The 17,001-nt window shown below is 41.3% G+C and overlaps 1 protein-coding gene across 6 annotated transcripts in view; it reads left to right on the plus strand.

Annotated features, from left to right (window-relative positions):
- Nucleotides 1–17,001, plus strand: part of relch (RAB11 binding and LisH domain, coiled-coil and HEAT repeat containing) — a 93,043-nt gene that overhangs the window by 39,904 nt on the left and 36,138 nt on the right. For all 6 annotated transcript variants that reach the window (XR_013888467.1, XR_013888468.1, XM_080201636.1 and 3 more), the window contains exons 7-10: nucleotides 2–93; nucleotides 1,287–1,622; nucleotides 3,008–3,083; nucleotides 4,310–4,405. Coding sequence is in view for 4 of the 6 variants with exons in the window: in XM_080201636.1 (XP_080057762.1) it covers nucleotides 2–93; nucleotides 1,287–1,622; nucleotides 3,008–3,083; nucleotides 4,310–4,405 (600 nt within the window). In the remaining 2 variants the exon portion in view is untranslated. The remainder of the gene's footprint in view (nucleotide 1; nucleotides 94–1,286; nucleotides 1,623–3,007; nucleotides 3,084–4,309; nucleotides 4,406–17,001) is intronic.

Here is a 17,001-nt window from a genome sequence, read left to right on the forward strand (position 1 = left end):
GCAAGCAAAAATAGTGCAAGAGCTCCAAGATCAACTCATTGTGTTAAACAATGAGAAGACATCCCTTGCAACACAAATCAGACAGCTTAAGAGGTATGCGATATTGTGGAGGTGCAAAATCAGCATTTTCATAGAGAATCATAGAATCCCTACAGGGCAGAAGGAGGCCATTCGGCCCACCTACACCAACCACAACCCCACCCATGCCATATTCTTGTGACCCTACATATTTACCTTCCCCTGACACTAAGGGGCAATTTAGCATGGCCAATTCACCTAATCTGCGTATCTTTGGACCGTGGGAAGAAACCTGAACACACGGAGAAAACTCACGCCGACACGGGAAGAACCTGCAAACTCCACACAGTGCAACCAAAGCCAGGAATTGCACCTGGGTCCCTGGCACTGTGAGACAGACCACTATTTGCTTTGATAAGGGATCATCTGGACTCAAAACGTCAGCTCTTATTGCTCCTTACAGATGCTGTCAGACCTGCTGAGACTTTGCAGCATTTTCTCTTTTGTTAACTACTGTGTTTGCCCATCATTGGCCAATTTAGCTGAAGTTTATCTTTTGCTGTTCCCTCCTTCTGCCCCAAACTTGTTAAAATCCAATTCTTATGTAGGAATTTATACACAGGAGGGCTTTTAATCACTCATTATGTTGATTCTTTTTCTGTGTCTTCAGCCTGCAAATTGTAATTGAGATGGATTCTAAATGGCTTCTTCAACTTTAATTGAATAAAATGATTCTGACTTTGTGCTACTCATTTTAAACTTCTACACAATTTGAGTTTCCCCACTGAAGCTGCTGTCTAACTGTATCCAAACTTGCATCTCCATCCATCAATCACAGTTGGCAAAGTGAATCAAGCTGTCAGTCATCAACCTAATGGGTCAATCTTTCCCGTCTCACCCACCACGGGAATCGGAGCAGGCGGGATAGGGCCGTGCAAAGGTCTGCTGACCTCGGGTGGAATTTTCCGGTCTTAGGGCATGTCAGCTGGAAAATCCCACCCCACGTGTTTAAAGCGAGAAGAACGAAAGCCTCTGCTTGTGAGAGGATTCAGGCGTATGCTTCTGTATGGAACCCAGCACAGTTATCACTAATGTAATGCATTATGTCAGTTTTCATTGTAAAATGCTTATTGGACATGCCAATTTTTTTTGCTGTATACTATATGATCGCAATCAGGCTTGGCCATGCTTGTGAAACCAAGTGCTTTTCTAGGTAGAAAGCCAAAAGTGTTGTACTAAAGATGCAATTCCTCCTTTTATTCTTCCAGTGAAATAGAAGCCCTCAAGCAACAGAACTTTTCTGCTGTGGTTACCACCACTGATAGTGCGAGGCTTCCTCCGGTCATGACTGAACAAGTGCCTCAGAGTAAAGCAGTGGATAGCGGGGAGTATCTGGACATCCGGAACTTTGGAAACAATAGCTGTAATGAAGAGATCATCATCGCCACTTCTTGCCCAATAGACACTAACACAGATTCTACTAGCCCTGCTGTCCCTTCTGTTACAGTAGCAACACTAACTCCACATCATAAGAAAGAAACTGAAGCGGCAACAGTTCGTTCGCAGTCAGCTCGTGAGCCAGTACAGTTCGATAAGCCAAATAGGTATTCTAAGTCACTGTTCTAAGTGTTTACAGACTAGCAAACAGTTGATGTACTGTGTATTTCTTTTATTTGGTCTATGTTAGGCTACTTGCATGTATGCCAAACTTTTACCTCCCAATTTTGAAAGCAGTCAAGTTTGACTGGCCTGTCGATGTGTTCTCCAGGCTTAATCACCAGGCATCCTTTTGGATTAATATTCACAAGAGTTCTTACAAGATAATCATTGAAACACATCAGTAAAAATTTGACATTTTTGTTAAAGCTATTATCATCCATTCTGCACTTTGTACAATCACAGATTAGCGCTTGTAACGTGTATTTGTCAAGGTTAGGGCAAGTAATTGCAGAAAGACTTGCTACCCAGATGATGTAATATAGCAAAAAATGTGGAAGTGCTGACTTTTGAATAGATCTGAATAATAAGAAATTGCCTGCAATCATCAATTAATACTTTTGTGGATAAGTCATAGGGCTGCCAAGTCTTGGTTGGTTCGCTATTTATTTCTTAAGCCTCCTTTCTCTTGAATAGGAGGTGGAAATGATGGTGGGCAGAAGGAGGAATGTAAGAGTGCTGCATTTTTGGAGCGCAGTAAGAAGTCTCTCAACACCAGGTTAAAGTCCAATAGGTTTATTTGGAATCTCAAGCTTTTGGAGCGCTGCTCCTTCCTCAGGTGAATCCACTTTCACCTGATGAAGGAACTGCGCTCCGAAAGCTATTGATCAAATAAATCTGTTGAACTTTAACCTGGTGTTGTGAGACTTCTTACTGTGCCCACCCCAGTCCAACGTCGGCATCTCCACATCATGGCATTGTTGAGGCACTGTCTTTGAATAAAACATCTGCTATTGAAGGATGATGGACATAGGTCAAACTTTGTCCTTTAATCAGCACGTAAAACATTAACTGGTCATTTATTTCACTGCTGATATGAAATGTTCCAAATTTGACACACTTCTGCTTTCTAAGGAGCAGTTAGCGCTTACATTAATTGCTCATTTCTATGATCCATTCCAAGAATGGATGGAAAAGTCAGTGAATTGCACCTTTTTGGGTGACCTGAGTTTTTAGTAGGTTTCTCACACTGGTGCAATGTTTTCTTTCACCTAGCAGAATAAAGACAGTTTGAAAATAGATTTTGTTGATGATAGTACTTGGCTTTACCCAAGCACTCTGCTCCAAGATAATGACCACTCTTAAAAGATGGCACTGATTACAAGCTTTAACACTCTCACGATGAACAAACCAAGATGCAGGGCAACAAAGAATGGCCAGCTATTAAGCTGTTTACAATAGGCCTATATAAGCTCAATGAAGAGTGTTGCAATGGATTTGGAACTTTTGCGACACACTAACATCTTGCTTAATGCATCTGTTCTTTTCACAGGACGTTATCGCCTGCATTTCATCAAGCTTTGCTGTCTTTTTGTCGTATGGCAACTGATAGCCGTTTGGGAGCAGAGGTAAGCTCGTGATTCAACGTTTGTACCATTTAATGCAAACCTGATATGTTATCCTCAACCATCTCCAGAATCTGACACTCCTGTGTTGAATATTGATGTACAGTCAACATGTGAACTTTAACATGTACAGCACACTGTTTGTGAGACTGTTCTATGCTATTTAGTTCCTGCTGACCGTGTCTCTGTAAAGTTAAAGCTATATTAAAATGGCCACTGGATGTCTCTGGTGATTTTTCTTCCATTGATGATTAATAAATCAGGACATTTAATTTGAGCCTGGAGGTATCCAATTTGCAGAGTAGAGTCTTGCAATTGATGTGGTTGCAAGAAAGGATGCATTGTCTCTTTGGAGGGTAACAATTTCAAGCCAATGTAGAGAGTGTGTGCTTGCATGCAAGGTGTACTTTACAACCAGGTGGTTGTGTTTCCTTTTTAAAACAAATTCATTGGCAGAGGAAACCCTAGAAGCAGAAGAGAGTTCAAATTTCTGGCTCTGTTTTATTAAGCATGTGTTACTCTGCAGTAGGAAATTTGATTTAACACACTGCAGATTTGATTGTTTGGAAAATAAGTTCTCTTGGAAATTCACTCTAAAGGTAGCCTATCTTCTTGCTTCCCAATTATGCAATCCGCACCTACAACACTGCTAGCAAACCAACAAGTGCGCATAATCTTGGCTACGATATGCCTCCAGTCAGCAAGAGGTCATTTCTAATCAATCTATTTTGCATATTGTATTTGCCAAATTGGAATCTGGCTTTTTTTGTGCTTCTCTTTTGTTCACGGTTGTGAATCCAGTGGGTAGAAGTTGAGAACTCTACCATTGGGTCTCAAGTTATATAGAAATCAAAAAGGTGCAGGTTGAAGAATGAATTAACATGTTAATAATTGTGGAAAAGTCTACTTGCAAAACTGAGGGGGTAATGGGCCACAACTAGCTAACTAATGAATGGATGTTTAACTTCCACTTTAGTCGTGGGTAGATATTCCTAAAAATCCATAGATACTTCATTGGAAACGCAATTTCATAGACACTGGAGAGTGTGAACTGAAGGTGGTCAAATGTTGAAATCATGATGGTGATATCATCATTTTAAGTTTTGTTTTATGATAATGGCCATCTGTTTTGATTTTGAACTCCTTTTCACCAATTTGAAATGAAAGCACAATTTTAAACAATAGGGCCTGGAAATAGTTGCATACAAGTTTATTTTCTGTTTTTCTAGGTTTCTCGAATTGCAGATAGTGAACAGTGTGTGATGCTGATGTTGGGGCGATGTCTACCACACATTGTACCGAATGTGCTACTCGCAAAACGAGAAGTAAGAGAAATTTTTTTTGTCACCAATGCAGTTCCAAAAATTGTAGAATTCTCTTATTTTATGACTCAATTTTACTATTTCAGCCTTTTTTTGAGCTTGCGTTCTCTTTTGTTTTCTGATGCAAGTCTGTATTAGTTGTTTTGAATCATATTCTTACTCTTGTGCTTGCATCTCTGATCCTAGAAAATGGTTGTACATCTCTGTCAGGTGAGTTAAGAAGACCTAAAGGTATCCTAAAGGCTTTCTCCATTGTTGCTGCTACCTTTTTTTTTGCTTCAGTTTCTGTACGTTAAAAGTTTCAGGCTAACTACTTTAATTCTATTAATATTCTAATGTTTGCAATTACTAGTGTAAAGTCATCTTTCTTGCCTTTTAGTGAGTAGGTTTCTTTTTACTATTAAATCTCTAACCTCTAGTGAGAGGCTCACCCCATTTACCATCTAAATTATACTGTGGAAAACTAATGCAGATGGTGTCAACCTTGCGTTCAAATTTGTAACATGGATTTTGAATAGATAATTTGGAAGTTTTTTTTCACAAATGGTTAACAGCATTGGGAGGAAATCAGCAAGGGTTTTGGATAATCATGTTTTATTTGGATACCAGTGTGTCACTGTTAAACAGCAAAGGTTTAACTTTAATTTATTTCATCATGGCCTTCCCTGCTCCTTTCTCCATTCAGTCTCACTATCTGTATAGCCTTGCCACCAACTCCATCCCCCTCTCTGGAACAATTAACAGGACCATGAACAATCACCATGCCGTCTTCAACAACAAACTGTTTTTCCCACTGCTCCCTTGCCCCAATCGTAAGCATGTGGTTTGTCTAACTTCTATCAAGGAGAGACAGACGAGTTCAGATGAATGAAGGAGGATCTCATAGAGATTTATAAAATTCTGTCAAGATTAGGCAGGGTAGATGCAGGGAAGATATTCCCAGTGGCGGGAGAGTCCAGAAAAGGGGCCACAGTCTGAGGATTTGGGGTAGACCCATTTAAGACAGAGGTGAGGAGACATTTCTTCACCCAAAGAGTGGTGAGTCTGTGGAATTCATTACCGCAGGAAGTAGTTGATGCCAAAACATGGAATGTATTCAAGAAGTGGCTAGATATAGCACTTGGGGCAAATGGGATCGAAGATTGAGGAGAAAGCAGGAGGATTAGGCTATTGAGTTGGACGATCAGCCATGAATGTGATGAATGGAGGAGCAAGTTCAAATGGCCTCCTCCTGCTCCGATCTTCTATGTTTCTATAACATCAATGCATTGAATAGAACGTATAACATCTCCTGCCTTCTTTGCTGGAATCTTTATTCAATAGGCTCCTTGGGTTTGCTCGAGGTGAGGGTAAAGGGAATTCCTTATAGGGAATAATTTGACAATGGGAATGAAAGAATTCAAAATGAGGATGTGGTGCAGTTACATCAAATAATCTCAGTAAAGGTATGGTCATTTTTGTGTTAATTTGTGGGACCTGGGCGTCGCTGGCTGGCATTTATTGCCCAACCCTACTTACCTGGGGGCAGTTGAGTCAACCACATTGCTGTGGCTGTGGAGTCGCATGTAGGTCAGACCGAGTAAGGTTGGCAGATTTCCTTCCCTAAAGGTGGATTTTTCTGACAATTGACAATGGTTTCATGGTCACCAGTAGATTCTTGATTCCGGATTTTTTTTTATATTGAATTCATATTTCACATCTGCTGCAGTTGGATTCAAACCTGGGTTCCCAGAACATTAGCTGAAGTTTCTGGATTAATAGTCTAGCCATTGCCTCCCCTGATGATGATAAAAGGAAGGGGAGATGGGGGAGGGAAAGTAAAGACTTACACTTCTGTTGCACTTTTAATACTCTTTGCACTATTAATACCAGCCATGATTGAATGGTGGAGCAGACTCAGTGGGCTGTGTGGCCTAATTTTGCTCCTGTGCCTTATGGTCTTAATAGCCACAGGACATGCCCAAGTACTTTACAGTCAATTAAATATTTGTTGCCAATTTGCACATAGCAAACTCCCACAAACAGCGATGTGATGACGCACTGGTGATGATCAAAGTATAAAAGGCATTGGACCCAGGGGGCATGCATTGTATATTGCTGAGGATGTTCAGCAGATAAATTGCAGTGGATCTGACTACACTATTTCCATACTCTTGGATATGGAAGTTACACCACAGGATTGGATAGTAGTGTATGTAGCATAAAGGTATAAAGCAAATGTCAGTTTACTTAACGGCTAATATTTGAGACTGAACTGGATGGTGAAATTGATACTTGCATTGAAAGAAATGAGTGAATTAAGATCTGCTCACACGAATTGTCATGTCCTTTTAGTAAATAGTGGAGTGTACTGTTGAAGGATAGGCAAGGAGATGCATCTCTACATAAGCATTTTCCAAAGTTACTTGATATTTTGCCACACGAGAGGTCTGTTGATGAAGTATTTTCAGCAAGGGATTGTCGCAGCCCAGGGAGGAAGTTGGTTGAAAGAGAAAGCAAATTACTGATTAATGGATTTTTTTTTAGGTCCTGAGGGATTTTAACAGTCATGCCCTGCAGCAGTCAGTTACCTCTGTTTGATGCATGCAAATAATCTGTGACTACAGGGCCACAGATGGAGTTTGCAGACAGCATGGAAGTAGAGATTGGGGTTAATTGAAAAGGACTTTAAACCTGACCCTGTGTGCCCCATTCTGAGCCCACACACAATGTTTAATGTGGAGAAATGAGAATTGATGCATTTGAGGGTTGGAAAAGAATGCAAAGATGGATTATACTCCAAATGGCAAGCCTTTGAGCAGAAAGATGTTGCATGGAAAGGAATAGTTGAAATTTTACAGTCTGCACAAGCGCGTTTGCCCTGCCCCGTGGTCGCATTGTAGATTTATTGGCATCGACTCGTGCCATGAATTGCATGCATCAAACAAATTCCTCCACAGTTAGACCAATATCCTGCTGCTGCCAAAGTGTTCAAGTACTGCGTGGATGCTGCAATCTATTCACAATCACTGTTGCTCATAATAATTACATGACATCCTTATTGTGTCTTGCTTGCAAATTGACAAAAGGAATGACCGCATCTTGTTAGCTGCACCATTGAAAAGAACCCCATTAAATACTAAAAATCCACCAGGCATCTACCACTGGGCATGCACCAGTACTGATTGCTGAAGGAGAACTGGCATTGTATAGAGCATTTGGAGACACTGTGGCAAATGCCTTGGTTTAATTCTCACAGCACATACAATGATAGAGCAAGTACCATGTATAGTGCTTTCATCTGCAACTCATGTAGTGTACTACCCCTTTTGAAATATCTTGAAATCTGCCTGACGCTATTTTCATACCTAATTCTAGTCAAGTTCATGTGGCTGTCTCAGTCTTTTGCAATGTGCTGGGTTGCTTGGCGTCACATCAGATACAATTTCCAAATAATTTGCGTATAATCAGACCTTTGCTGGCTCTGAATTAGGGCCTTAACTTTGACCTTCATAAGTTAACACATGCAGTGATAAATAGCCCAAAGCACTGCATGGAGCCCTCACCATTTATAGTGCTGTGACATTTTCATGTCATGTCCTTTATCATCTGGTTCCCCAGAAACATTCAGCTGGGGCTCTGCACCTGAGATGAATGAAAACAACAATTGTTATTGAGCTCAGATTGAAAACAGAAAATGCTGGAAACACTCTTGACTGTGGGGCGAAAAACAAGATCAGCCTTTCTTGGTGATGGCCTTTCATCCGAACTGGAAGAAATTAGAGATGTGGGATGGTGGTGCAAGGTGAAGGAGGTGCCGTCAGGACAAGTAGAAGAATAAAAGATGGAACTCGAGGAATGTAAATAGAAAAAAGTTGTAGTTGCATTGGAGGGTATCCTGGCAGGGATGTTGAGGGTGATTGAGGAGTGGAGCAGGAGATGTTGGAATGCTGGAAGTGAAGATGTTTTCCCTGGTGACATCATGCTGGAAGTAGAGGATGATTCGTTGAATGTGGAAACTGGCAAGGTAGAAGGTGGGAACAAGGATGGTTATTCATCTCGGGAACTTGATTGTTCCTTTGATGTTTACCACTAGAGGGCATCAAGACTAATAGTTTTGCCTGAGGTTTGCGTATGTTTCCTCCACTGCCACTAAGTCCAATTAATAGAGCAACGTTTCCATTGCTACATGATGTCTGACTGAAAAGTGATGTGATCACCAGCCAGTGCTGTATGGATTATTCAGCACACGTTCCTAGCTGGTGTTATTTATAAAAAATGTAGCGATTTTTTTTTTCCACTGGGGAAGCAAGGTATCTGCGATTGCAGAACATTGAAACATTAAGAATTGAGCAACGTGAACAATCTGATGGTACAGGCTGTCAGACACATGTTGGCCGAAGGAGTATGTTGGCTTAATATTGAGTCGGGGAGGGTGGAAGGATGGTGAAGGTGATGCTGTGTGTGTGTGTGTTTGTGTGGGGGGGGTCCTTGATTTCTCCTCACTAGAGTGATTGGATTGAGACTGGGATTGCTGGATAGCTGCTGAAAAACAGTCTTCTGAAATATTGTGCTGCTTCTGCACTTAAAGCACTTGAGAGTCCAATGGGAATCGCATGTGTTCTGCAGCATTTTGCATGGTTGCTGTTGTATTTTAAAGTGACTTTTACTTCTGTTTGCCATGCCTTGGCTTTGGTTTGCCTATGCAGTGGCTAAGTGCACCTTTCCTTTGAAGATTATTGCAGCTGACTTTCAAGAGGAAAAGAAAGATCTTCCACATTGGTTTTTCGTGAACGAGCCCCTAATTTTGTATTATTCTGAACACAGTGTTTCAGTTAATGGTCCTGGGAAAGGAATGGATATTTGATGATAATTGAGTGTTGCATTTTAATCTGTCACTTAATGGTGGACTTGACCTCTTGTTTTCATTTATCACAACATTGTGTTTGCAGCACTGTCTCCAGATGCAGTGCCCTCCGCCCTCCCTCCTCCACTGGGGGCAATTTAACTTGCCCACAATAATAATCCTGTCCTTCCATTCCCTCGATCTCCAGTTGCTCTCTTTATCCCTGCATCAGCTGCAGTGATGAGGACTGCAGACAGTTTAAGTGAATCGCACAAACAATTTTTATGAAGTTTCAGATTACCTCCACTAGTACATCCCACAGTCTGATTTCCTTCACTCGTTGTCACTGAGCATTGTTCCAATAGTTTCAATTTACTGTCAAGCAGGACTCTCAGATCTCTTAATGTTTCCAAGTTCTTCCTTTTCTCTCTGTTTATTCTCTTCCCATATCTTTTGTCCCTGCATCCAGAACTTGTATTATTCTACATTGAATTTCATATTCCACCAGTCTACTCATAAGACCATAAGATATAGGAGTAGAAATAGGCCATTCAGCCAATCAAGTCTGCTCCACCATTCGATCATGTCTGATATGATTCTCATCCCCATTCTCCTGCCTTTTCTCTCTGACCTTTGATCAAGGGTCGAACTATCTCTGCTTAAAGACACTCGATGACCTTGTCTGCACAGTCCTCTGTGGCAATGAGTTCCACAGATTCACCACGCTCTGGCTGAAGAAATTCCTCCTCCTTATCTCCGTTTTAAAGGAGCATCGCTTCACTCTGAGATTGTGCCCTTGAGTTTCTAGCCTCTCCCACTAGTAGAAACATCCTCTCCAATCCACTCTATCCAGGCCTCTTAACATTCTGTAAGTACCCAATCCCCAAGTATATTCAAATCCCTCCAATAACTTATGCTTCCTGGTTTTGATCAAATTAGCTGAAAGACGTAGAACTACTTCTCCAATGAAGACCAGTCGTGTTTCAACATGACTGATGTGCCTATGATATTGGCATTTCAATCATTCAGTTTCTGCACGAAGAACATCCCTCTGCAGAATAAGTATTGGATCGATTTGAAATGAGTGAAATTTAGGTAACACAAAATGAAGGCTAGGAAAAGACAATTAATCTTGTGGTTATTCTCAGGAGTTTTAATGAGTTTGCAATCACTTGCAATCACTCAAGATTCACCGTGATAGCTTGTCTTGAGCTCTTTTGTTGGATTGCTGCCTTATAATCTCATTGCATTTTGTTTCTCAGTAATGGCTCTGGAGGTTTTAGTCAGTTGAAACCAAAATTAATAGAATGAGCACATGAGCTTGAACTGTACCCTGGGAATTTAGCTTCAGTGATCTCCAAAATTACAAACCAGAAATGCACAGCATCAAAGTCGAGATCTGGAGGGAAAGGAGAGGTTAATGTTTTAGACTGGAGTAGAATGAAATGTTCTGGACAGGCCAGTTTGGACAGTGAAGCAGTAAATGGGATATGGAGTCAATTGGTTGTGCCCGGAAGGAGGGAATGAGGGAGAAACAGGAGCTGACTGGAAGGGAATGTCAAGCCGAATGCTGGAGCTGAAGCCAGGGGTGGAGGGAGAGGTTACTGATTGCACACAAGTCTGATGTTGGACCAGACCAAAAAAGAGATATATTAGGGCAGCCGTTTTAAAAGATGGCCAATTTCCCCAACACATTTTGGGATGAGTGGGGAAGTTGCAAAGTTTTCCAAACCATTCAAATCATGAAGTGTATTATAGAGTTGTCATGGCCCTCAGAGTGCTAGATGGAGATGATAATTGATGGGTCAATAGATAGTCAAAAAGGGACCTGAAATGAACATTGCTAATCACATGTACAGATTAACTATTTTAAAATGTATTTGTAGCAACCTATTACTTTTGTAAGGTTTAGGATTTTGAATATAAAACCCTTTTCGTTAAAACAAACTCTAAGGTCTGAATTTTACTTCCTAACACTAGGATCCTGAAGTTGTGCTTGACCGACAAGGTATGAATAACTAGTATATATGAATCAAATAGAATTTATTAAGCAAGAGTTTACAAATACTTAACAAGAAGCAGTGAAGGCAATTAAAAGTTCCTCATCTCTCAAGATCCCAGGAAATCTTGGTGTTATCACCACAGCCAATGTCCCTCTTCTTTTGTCTTTTATCTTTGCACTGAGTTTGAACTGTCTGGAAGAGTCATACTCCAGAAGCCATGGTAACACTATGCCAGCGAGAATTCTGATTTCTCAGCTTTTATCCCCAGTCTCCCATTCCTCCTTCCTATTTTGGTGATGGTCCAAATTCAATCCGCCTTGCAATAGGATGCAATTCATCTCATGTAACTCCACCCTGGCGACAACCCTTGTTTTAAAGGTCATAAACTCTGCAAGTTTATATTCCATCACAAACAATTGCACATTTCCGTCCAGCTATGTAGAAGCCATAAGTTAAAGTTGACAAGAGAATGTGACATTATCTTAATCCAAATCCTATAGAGAGTTATTAAAATCAACAGTTAAGACCACATCCCCTCTCTCTATCAGAGAAAAAAGGTTTCCCTCTGGTACATATCACTTAAAGCAATATATGGTTTGCTTAAACATAGTGCTCATAATGTTTTAGCTATTCCTTCAAACTGGTTTAAAACTGAATTGTGTTTTGGCCATTAAGACAGCTTCAACTCGAGCTCTATAAGAACATAAGAAATAGGAGCAGGAGTAGGCCATCTAGCCCTTCGAGCCTGCCCCGCCATTCAATAAGATCATGGCTGATCTTTCGTGGCTCAGTTCCACTTTCCCGCCCTCTCCCCATAACCTTTAATCCCCTCGCTTATCAAAAACCCATCAACCCGCGTCTTAAAAATATTTAGCGAGGCAGCCTCCACCACTTCAACGGGCAGAGAATTCCAGAGATTCACCACCCTTTGAGTGAAGAAGTTCCTCCTCAACTCCATTCTAAACCGCCCCCCCCCCCTTTATCTTGAGGCTGTGCTCCCTAGTCCTACTGTCCTTTCTGAGTGGGAAGAGTCTCTCCACCTCTATCCTATCCATCCCATTCATCATCTTATATGTCTCAATGAGATCTCCCCTCATTCTTCTAAACTCTAATGAGTACAAGCCTAGTTTATTCAGACTCTCTTCATAGCTCAACCCCCTCAACTCCAGCATCAGCCTAGTAAACCTCCTCTGCACTCCCTCCAAGGCCCTCTATCACAAAGCAAAACATTTTGTTTCTTCACAGACAACTGGTTTCCTGTGTCCCAGCTATCTTGGCTTAACTGTTGAACAGAAATTCCATTTAACCATTTTAAAATTGGCTCAATTAAAAGTTCATAAACTTTAGTTGATCCTTATCAAAACCCATAGAAATATTATACTAATGAACAAACTCTTAGGTTTTTGTGTTTTAGACTTCCGGTTGTTTAAGAGACCACCCATTTCTTGGATGGTACGATGGCATCTTCTCCATGACCGTGTAGCTTCTGGTCATCAGTACTTGAGTGGGACATCACCAACATGACCCTGTTGAGCCAGATGGCCTATTTCGGTGCTGTGTCCATTTTGCAATGTGGCAATGTCTTTTGAGTGAAGCTCATTTGTGGTCTTGAACAATGAAAAGTCTTTGAGATTAGTTATTCTTCTATCTTGTCAGTCACCAAGCTCGATGACAATTCTGAAATTGTCCTCAACTTTGTGCTTTTAAGTAAATACCAGTAGCTGCTTGGAAAGATAGCGTCATAATTAATAATTTGCAGGTAAAACTTGAGATTAATTGATGTTGCTTTGTACTTTGGTGAAGTTGCAGTTTATAATTACATGATTCAAGGAAGTGAAAGAAAGAAAGTGCAACATTTGACCTTGTTCTCTCAAAGTTACCGATGAGACCCTGTAACTCCCCTCCCAAAGAGATAACAAATGTCTGATTGTGAGGCACAATGTCAGCCAAAAGCCCCGGTCTATGTGACAGTTATGGAAACTGAACTAAATTAAGGGAACGTGTAGTAGCAGAGATGGTTAAGTGCCCTCTCTGTTATGGTTGGATGAAGCAAATGTGTTTAACCAACCTTTTGTTTAAGTGTGTATATAGACACCTGTGGCTTTGTGACAGATTGATGGATTGGTATCTGTCTTTAATGGAAAGGCTGATCAAATTTGATGAACCAGTTGAATCATTGCCAAGCCTATTGTGATGAAGCTACGGTGCACTTTAGAAACCAGTTGAGTCGAGGGTGAATTGAATTTTTTTTAATACAAATTAGCAAGCAATTCATCAGCCAAACCTGAAACCACATTTGCACATCTTGCTATTTTACGAGTAGGATTGGGAGGTTGTACCTAATTCATTTTAACTTGCATATCCTCATGGTTATTGCTGTGATTCAAGATTTGCTATGGTAGGCTGTTTGACCTGATGTTCATGTCTTGAGTTTGAACAGATGTAGACCAGCACAAAATCAAATTGAAAAAGCTATTGGAATGTTAGCCTTTATCTTGGGTGCTCAGTCGCTATGGGAATTGAACCCACGCTATTGGCATCACCCTCCACGAACCAGCTGCCCAGCCAACTGAGCTAAACCAACTCCCAGTTGAGTTACATAAAGCTCTGGTAAGACCATATTTGCAGCAGTTCAGTAAGTTCTTACATGAGGAAAGGGTATGTTGGCCATGGTGCACAAATTTGCTGGAATGATATCTGGACCACGTTAATTGAATCATGAGCTCGGGTTGTGTTGTTTAGACTTGTATTCATACCCTTGCTTTTTTAAAGATTAAGGGGTGATCTAATTGAAGTTTTGAAGGTGATCTGAAAATTTGTTAACCATTTTGCTAGGTGGGAGAGTCCAGAACAAGGGGTGAAAACTTTAAATTGGGCCACTTGGGAGTGATGTCGGGAAGCAATTCCTCAACAAAACAAAGTGGAAATCTGGAATTTGTTCTCTTTTTCTTCTCCCACCCTCTCGCACACTGCCACAAGAAGCTATTCAGGGGTGGGGGTACAGTTGGAAAATTTCAGAACTAAAATTGGTACGTTTGCTCAGATAGAGTTAAATTATAAACCAGAGCTGACCTTGAATGGTAGAACAGGCTCAACTGGCAGAATGGCCTCCTGTTCCAATTCCATGTCAATGTTCCTTCCACTATTGGACAACCAGGAATTCGTGAAAGGAATTGAAGTTGTGAAAAGATGGAATAAGTAAGATTTTATCTGATGCAGTCTAGCATCCAGAGAAATGTTGGCTTGTGTGCTTCCATACACACGAGCTGATTTCTAGCGGGCTATTTTGACTGCCTGCTAGAATACTGCCCAGTATTTTGTAGTCATTTTTGTAACCCCCACTGGCCATATGTCATCAGGTGGATTTATAACAAAGCTATGTGCATTTTGTGATCATCTGCATCCAACAATCCTTTATTTTTGTACAACCAGCATTATTTATACATCTTAAACTTTATATTTTTAAGCATTAAGCCATGAAGCTACTAAAACTGAACTTTAATTACCAGCAAATGCCCTCCATTCTTAACACCTTTTATATCCTTTGCATATTTCCCACATCCCTCCCCTTTCTGCTTGGTGGCATACTCTGCCTGTCATGCCCAAACTCTTTCCTCAGCCTCTCCAGTTTGTTACCATCCCTCACCAAAGCAAAGAAGTCTTACTACGATTATACAAGACACTGGTGAGGCCACACCAGGGGTACTGTGTGAAGGTTTGGTTCCTTGTCTTTGGAGCCTTTCATAGAGGGAGTGCAACATCGATTCATTAGACTACTTTCTGCATGAGCGAATCATCCTATAAGGAGAGATTATGCAGCCTGTGCCTTTATACCCCAAAGGAGAATGAGAGGTGATCTAATTGAAACATACAGAATTTTTAAGAGGCTTTTCAAGTTTTATACTGAGAAAATATTGCCCCAGCTGGGGAACCTAGAACCTAGGGTCACAGCCTCCAAATAAGATCCTGATGAAATGTTCCATTTCTCTCCGCGTATGCTGCCTAATCTTCTCAGCATTTTCTGTAACTCCAAATGAGAAAGGGGCTATTTCAGACTGAAACGAGAAGAAATGTCATAACTCGAAGGGTTATGAATCTGTTTTTGTCACTTTATTTATTAGTATCATTTTGTTAATGATTCATTACTACACTAACACTGCAAATGAAGTTACTGTGAAAATCCCCTAGTCACCGCACTCTGGTGCCTGGTTGGGTACACTGAGGGAGAATTTAACATGGTCAATGCCTCTAATCAGCACGTCTTTCGGACTGTTAGAGGAAATAGGAGCACCCAGAGGAAACCTACGCAGACACAGGGAGAATGTGTAGACTCCACACAGACAGTGACCCAAACTGGGAATCGAACCCGGGTCCCTGGCGCTGTGAGGCAGCAGTGCTAACCGCTGTGCCACCGTGCTCTGGGATCTGTGGATACTCAGTATCCAACATATTGGAGACAAGGATTAATAGAGCTGTTATTACTGGGGTAGTTAAGGGATATGGGGATAGTGCAGGAAAGTGGAGTTAGAGTAATTGTCAGATGGCAAAACAAGCTGCCTGGGATGAAACATTTATGAAGAGGTTGAACCAGGCTTGGCTTATTTTTGTTGGAGCAGAGAAGGCTGAGGTGTACAAGATTATGATTGGTACGGACAGAGTTCTGTTCCCTTTAGTTGAAGAGTCAGTCATGAGGGGATGTAGATTCAAGGTGAGGGCTGGAAGTTTAGGGGGGGATGTGAGGAAAAAGCTTTTTCCCCAGAGGGTGGTGGCATTCTGGAATGCACTGCCTGGGAGGGTGGTAGAAGCGAGTTGCCTCACATCCTTTCAGAAGTACCTGGACGAGCAGTTGGCACATCATAACATTCAGGGCTATGGGCCAATTGCTGGTAAATGGGATTTGATGGGAGGCCGAGTGTTACTCGCATGTTGGTGCAGACTTGATGGGCCAAAGGGGCTCTTCTGTATGATTCTATGATTCTAAGCTCAAAGGACAAATGGCTTACTCCAACTCCTACTAAAGAATATACCACATACAAAAGGACATGTTGCTTGTGGTATTTGGAGATCAGAAAGGACACTGGGGAAGTTTAAGGGAGCACCAACTTAATTCTGGCAATAGGATGGAGAAAGGCAAGAAAAATTACCGTGATGGGGAAAAAGAACCACCTTGCAGCCAGGCTGTACTGCCTTTTCTTCAGGGGTGACAGAGTGATCCTGCAAAAGCTTTCCCAGACATTCTGCACAGTATTTGACCGGGATGGACTTGGGCCATTTTAGAAAATTGAATTGTCAATTCAAAGGAAGCATTTAGCACAAAGGAGAAAACTGAACTTTTGAAGCAATGTGGAAGGTTCACCAAAATATTCAGTAACAGAAATCCAAGGGGGTGTAACGTAGAAATTGAGAAAAATTCTCCAAGTAATGAGTTGCTTGGAGGTGAATGATTGGTTCCTTAACTTGGGAAAGTACTCTGCAAGAGAAAAAGAGAACAAACCTGCATTTCTGTAGTGCCTTTCAGTATTTTAGGATAGCCCCAATTTATTTTAGTCTCTGACGTACTGTAACAGTTATAATAGAAACACAGAATCCCTACAGTGCAGAAAGACGCCATCCGATCCATTGCGTCTCCACCAACTCTCCAAACAAACATCCCACCCAGGCCCTCTCCTCCACCCTATCCCCATAACCCTGCACATTTACCACAGCCAATCCATCTAACTTGCGCACCTTTGGACTATAGAAGAAAGTGAACTGAAAAGAGTAGCTCACAG

This window comes from Carcharhinus amblyrhynchos, chromosome 2 (assembly GCF_965287045.1).
Source record: "Carcharhinus amblyrhynchos chromosome 2, sCarAmb.v2.hapA, whole genome shotgun sequence".
Taxonomy (NCBI): Eukaryota; Metazoa; Chordata; class Chondrichthyes; order Carcharhiniformes; family Carcharhinidae; genus Carcharhinus; species Carcharhinus amblyrhynchos.